At 30.5% G+C, this 5,644-nt stretch overlaps 1 protein-coding gene across 1 annotated transcript; it reads right to left on the bottom strand.

Annotated features, from left to right (window-relative positions):
* Positions 1-1,727: 1,727 nt before the first annotated feature.
* On the bottom strand, positions 1,728-5,383 carry LOC124955118 (RNA-binding protein Rsf1). Its single transcript, XM_047509058.1, has 3 exons — positions 5,207-5,383; positions 3,982-4,572; positions 1,728-3,123 (listed from the first exon to the last, which is right to left on the bottom strand). Exons 2-3 carry the CDS (start codon positions 4,563-4,565, stop codon positions 3,096-3,098), a joined length of 612 nt encoding a protein of 203 aa, XP_047365014.1. The 5' UTR covers positions 4,566-4,572; positions 5,207-5,383; the 3' UTR covers positions 1,728-3,095.
* Positions 5,384-5,644: the final 261 nt, after the last annotated feature.

Genomic DNA, 5,644 nt, shown 5'->3' with positions numbered 1-5,644 from the left:
CACTTAACAATTTTTTCTTTTTTAATACTTTCCTTCATCCGAGACTTTTTTTTCTATAATTTGATATGTATATTTTTTGTTTTCCTACATTTATACATAGCGACGGGATTAGAAACACTTCAAAGCGCTTCGAATGTGTATGTATATATATATATATATATATATACAAAAAATTCAAAATTTAAAGTTGTTACATATGTCTTGATGAAGTCTTCATACATCTCAAGTTTTGTTTTAACATTTTCGTTGTTCTAATTCAATCTTTGTTTCTTTCTGTGTGCAATATATCGGGAACCGTTCATTTTTTTCACTTATTCAGTAATAAGATTTTATTTAAGATATATTTTAATCTACTTTCTTTGATGAAAATTGTATTTCCTGATTTAGAAAAAGGAATCAATATTCGTGTTATTTACTGTGTTATAAAATAACTTAAAAAATGTATTTAAATAAACTTTCCGAATTTGCTCTAATATTTTATATCAATGATATTGTTTGAACAAAAGTAGTCAAACAGTATGAAAGATATTGAATACTTATAATGCTTCCAAAACTTACTGATATTTTTTTAAACCTTTAAGCTTTGAATCTTTTTCGAAGTGATTCGAATTTGTTGCCATATATATGACATAAATTCAAAGCAATTCGAAGTGTTTCAGATTCCATCACTAGTTATATACGTATATTCTTTGAATTTCATATTACGTGGCTAACTTTCATAAGATTAATTTCACATATATGAATATAAATTCTTGACGTCTACAATACTTTTTCTGTCTTTCACGTTGTAATAAATCCTTGTAAGCTAATAATATAATCTTGTGTAAGAATATTTTTATATGTAATAATAAAAACTAATTGATCAAATAAGGCATTGAATGTAAATTAATGGTATTTGTTTGTATAATATTATAATAAGAGAGAGCGAGGAAGAGAAAGAGAGAGAGAGAGAGAGAGAGAGAGAGAGAGAGAAAGAGAGAAAGCGCGCGAATATAATGATATAAAAAAAAGGTAAAATTGTAACAAGAATTTCCAAAAATAGTATTTTTCATACAAAATGTTTTTCAGTGAAAAAAATATACAGCAAGTTAAAAATTGCATAACATATTACTATCAATAGTTTTCAATCTTCATCAAGAATATACTCTTATATGAGTTGTATTTCAAATATCAAATTATTCTGTTTTAAGTAATTAATTAAACCTATATATATCTGTGTTTATTACGTGTGCGTGCAATCTCAATTTTATACATATTCATAAATAAATCTACACACATATAACTACCAATACGCAAGCTGCCTCCTACAATTTAAGTATAAACAAAATGAAATCAAATAAAAATGAGCATATATATATATATAAGAATGTCAATTTGTTAAAAACTAATAACATTATGTTGTTGTAAAAATAAAATATAAATAATTTTTTTATCTAAAATACTTACTGGTTTCTTTTTTTTTTTTGTATTACATATTTTATATTTAGAAAAACAGAAAAATAATTTAAGAGAAGTAAAATAAAAGATTAAGCATTTTTATGTAATGTTCGCTATGGATAAAAAAAAAATATATATATATTGTTTAGGTTTTGCTTAAAGGAAGTTATTATAACATAACTCGAATCTTTGATATATTAAATATTCTTGAAATTTTTGATTTCATTCAATTTCAACAATACCTATACTGACAGCATCGAATTTTCAAATGGAATATTTTGTAACTTGTAATCAGAAATATATATATATATATAGAGAGAGAGAGAGAGAGAAAGAGAGAGAGTGAGAGAGAGAGAGAGAGAGAGAGAGAGAGAGAGAGAGAGAGTACGAGGGTCATGTAACTGACCAAACTTTGAGATAGATTTATACTCATATTTATAATTCAAAGGCACTTGCGATATCTGAATTTGATAAAGATTCAGACTTCATTTTGAAATTTTCCTTAGAGAGGAACTAAAGGGAAAACAACGAGAGAAGATTTTCATTGGATATAGACACTGAGAGAGTAATCAGGCAGACAGGCAGACAGGCAGGCAGGGTGGCGGGCAGTAGTGAGCGCAAATCATTTAATACGTTTCCAATTCCAAGTCATGTACAGTCGAGGTAAAACATTACCGTAATTTTATCATTTTATCTTTCAGAGTCCGAAAAAAATAGAAGGAGACGCTCATAGATGCTTCCAAATGCAGGACTGTTTATGCACATATATTGCTAGAAAGAAGCATAGAGTATAGCCTGCAATATCGTCTCACAATCTCGTAGTTTTGATTGCACACACTATCTGTGTATCAAAATTTTTTGGGACCAGGACTATTTCTTTGTGCATTAGCACGATAGGCCATATACGAGCAGCAGTTTGCATTTGGTTGTATTGCGCATAGTTTTTTTTTCTTTTTTTCTTTTTTTTTTTTTTTTTTTTTCTTCCCTTTTGGACCTATATAAAAACGTTTCTACACGCACGATCATAAGCAAGATTTTAACTAGATATATGAAGACTGTACTCAGAATTACCATCAATATACTGGAAAACGAGAGTTTGGAAAGACTGTATTCACGCAGAGACGCGGTATCTAATTATACAAAATTCATGGTTACTATAACAAGCTTAATTTATCTCCATTCTTCACTACCTTCAGGCAAGTAGAAAAAATGCAAATATGTTTCTAAACTTGCATAAGTACCATGGATGTAACTATTAAACAAATTTAATCTATGACCCATGGTGTATGTAAAAAATGTACCTTATAAAATATAAAGAAATTGGGCATATTTTGCCAAGAGATAAATTGGAATTCACAAATAATTATAACTCTTATGAGTTAAGGCTCTAAATGCCGACAGATAGAGTCTTATCTTTCTCCCCGTTTCATATCGAGCATAGAACTTTTACAGAATCTTATGAACTGTTAATTAAGAAAAGTGGCAACGACCACAATCTGTCACATCAGATCATATAATGCAAATATATTTTGCAGCATAAACTGCAGTGGTCGTTCTTGTTTATATACACGTCGCTGCGTAGATTGGATAGAAATGTAGTCGTCGAGGCGGGTGGGTGATTGGCCCGCAGTTCAGATTGGCAACGCAGCGTAGTTCTTTTATGTGCATTCACGTAGATGACGATGACTGTGAACATGGAAGTGCAAAACAGGATGTCACATTATTTTCGCCATTTATGGCGTATGACTCCCACTGATTAAGAGTCTTTAGTCTCTCGATATATATAGATATATATAGATATTTATATATATATATATATGTATATATGCATGCAATAACTTAATTTTTCAGAGCTAGCGATCAGAGAGCCTCTTCCTCATGCATTTATGCTTTCGATCATGTATGCTCACTTCATCAAAATTTAATAAAAAATTTACTAACATTTGACAATGAGTTTGCGCAAATAAAAACTATAGTAGAAAAGGATTAAAAAATTTCGATTTTTGTTATAATTATCTACATTACAATTTTGCACGAATCCGAGTAAAATAATTTTTTCAAGAGAGAAAGAGAGAAAGAGAGAAAGAGAGAGAGAGAGAGAGAAAAAAAAAAGAAAGAAAAAAAAGAAGAAAAGAAAAATAGAGTATAAAATATGTTGTCACATCATAAATATACAAAAACAAAATAAAATCATTTAAAATAGATTTTTCATAATGCCTATTATGAATATATCTTTTTGTTAATGATTACAGATTCTTGATTTACACGTTGATCTATTTATTATTTACCTATAGTAAAACTTTTCAAATAATTACGAAGTATTGAAAAATCTAAAGTCGACTGTACCTGAAAGATATGCAGATGTGACATTGTAAATTTGCAATTTACTTATGGCAACATTTGCTATAAATCTTAATATCGAAAGGAATTCACCATATATATATATATTCCCTTCCCAATATTTAAATTAAACATTATTGAACTCGTGCAGATGATAATGATTCAACTTAAAATCATTTTACGAAGACTGGGTATCATTAGTACCTGCCACGGCCAGCCGGAGAGCGGCTTCGGTACCTCGATGTGCTGGTATCCTTGCCAGTGTAGTATTCCATGCCAGTGTCTCCGCTAGTAGCACCGTAGGCATCTTGCATATATCCATCTCGAGTAACATACCCACCGGTACGATTGGACATATAATCTTCTCCATAGCGTCCTCTACCTCTACTTCCACCACCCCTGCCTGCATAATAGCTGCCCCCATAATCTCCATATGTACTGCCTCCTCTGTAACCCATACTAGCACCACCCCGAGAACCGAAATCCCTACCAGTAGTACCACGAACACCTCTGAATCCTATACCACCCCTACCTCCGCCACGACCTCTACCACGTGAAATTTCCACTTTTAACTTGACACCCATTATTTCTGTGCCATTCATACTATTGCATGCCAATTCTGCTTCATTCATATTCAGAAATTCGATGAAGGCAAAGCCTGGAGGATTGAAGGCCACCCAAACCTTGTTAAGCTTGCCATATTTTTCAAACTCCATCTGTAGATCTTCTTTTTTGATGCTCTCATTGAGTCCACCAACGTAGACACGAGTATAGCCCTCCGGAGTCATTTTATATCTAAAAAAGTTATTTTGTAGCATGGAAGAAATGAGAAGGCTTTATAAATTTCATTCGTTCAAAATCAATATAACTCAAACAGATCATATATATATTTGTTAAAATTTCATTGTATAGCTCATGTATTATTCAATTATGATTCATTTCATTGTCCTTAAGTAAAAAAACTATTAAGACAATTACTTTAGTTGATATATACTATCTAATTACCTTCAAACATGCAACAAATGCAAATAAATATGTATCTATAAAGAGGCAATCAATATCAAGCATAATATTTACTGTGCAACGAGTAATACACGTTTTACACAAATTGATAATTTCTTTTTTTTTTTTTTTTTCTATCCAAGTACACGAAAGATGATCATTATATGCAACGCGTCCATCGAAGAACAGCCGAAGGAAAACAAAGACTATGATAAAGTACCTTTGTATGTCAAAAAAATGTTATGATAACCTATCTTAACATATTATCGTAATACGATTTAAAAAGGATTTCGAAATATATAATACAATGCAAGATATTAAAATAAGACTGGAAAATAAAACAAATATGTACATGAGTCGGAATACATGACTTTACGCGCCAATAATTTTGAAGTTTATTTTCCCGCTGTATCAATAAAGTACTTACCCTTTTCACTTTCTTCTTAATTTATCTTGATAAAACACGATATTAAACGACGATTTTATTATTATATAAATCACTGTATCAAGAAATATACAGGTACGGCGGCAGAATGATGCACACGACGGAATCAATAGAAGCGAATCAGTAGGGGTCCACAGTGCACAGAAACTATATCCGACGCCTCTGCGTCTCCAACCCAGACGCCCAAAATTTTTACAAATGGTTACCGATCAGTTTGTATTTGCTACCGTTTATACGTTAAATATAATAACCCTATAAAATTATCTAATTTCTCTTATTGTTCGAAATAATAATTATGTTTTATTTATTTATTAATGCGTCTCTTTTTATTTTAAGAAAATTATAACATTTTATTACATTTTTATTGTACTTATTTAATTCGAGTGATATTAACAAGTTGTACTAGAAGCCATTTCTAGT

Source organism: Vespa velutina, chromosome 1 (genome assembly GCF_912470025.1).
Source record: "Vespa velutina chromosome 1, iVesVel2.1, whole genome shotgun sequence".
Classification (NCBI taxonomy): domain Eukaryota; kingdom Metazoa; phylum Arthropoda; class Insecta; order Hymenoptera; family Vespidae; genus Vespa; species Vespa velutina.
The sequence above is the reverse complement of the archived record's forward strand: the minus strand, read 5'-3'. Positions and strand labels throughout refer to the sequence as shown.

Bases quoted from the DNA above. Each gene is read 5' to 3' on its own strand.
- LOC124955118 (XM_047509058.1), bottom strand. From the start codon at position 4,565: ATGACTCCGGAGGGCTATACTCGTGTCTACGTTGGTGGACTCAATGAG. The intron at 3,124-3,981 runs GTACTAATGATA...CCATGTTCACAG, and splicing joins TCTCCGGCTGGCCGTGGCAG to TCATCGTCATCTACGTGAAT.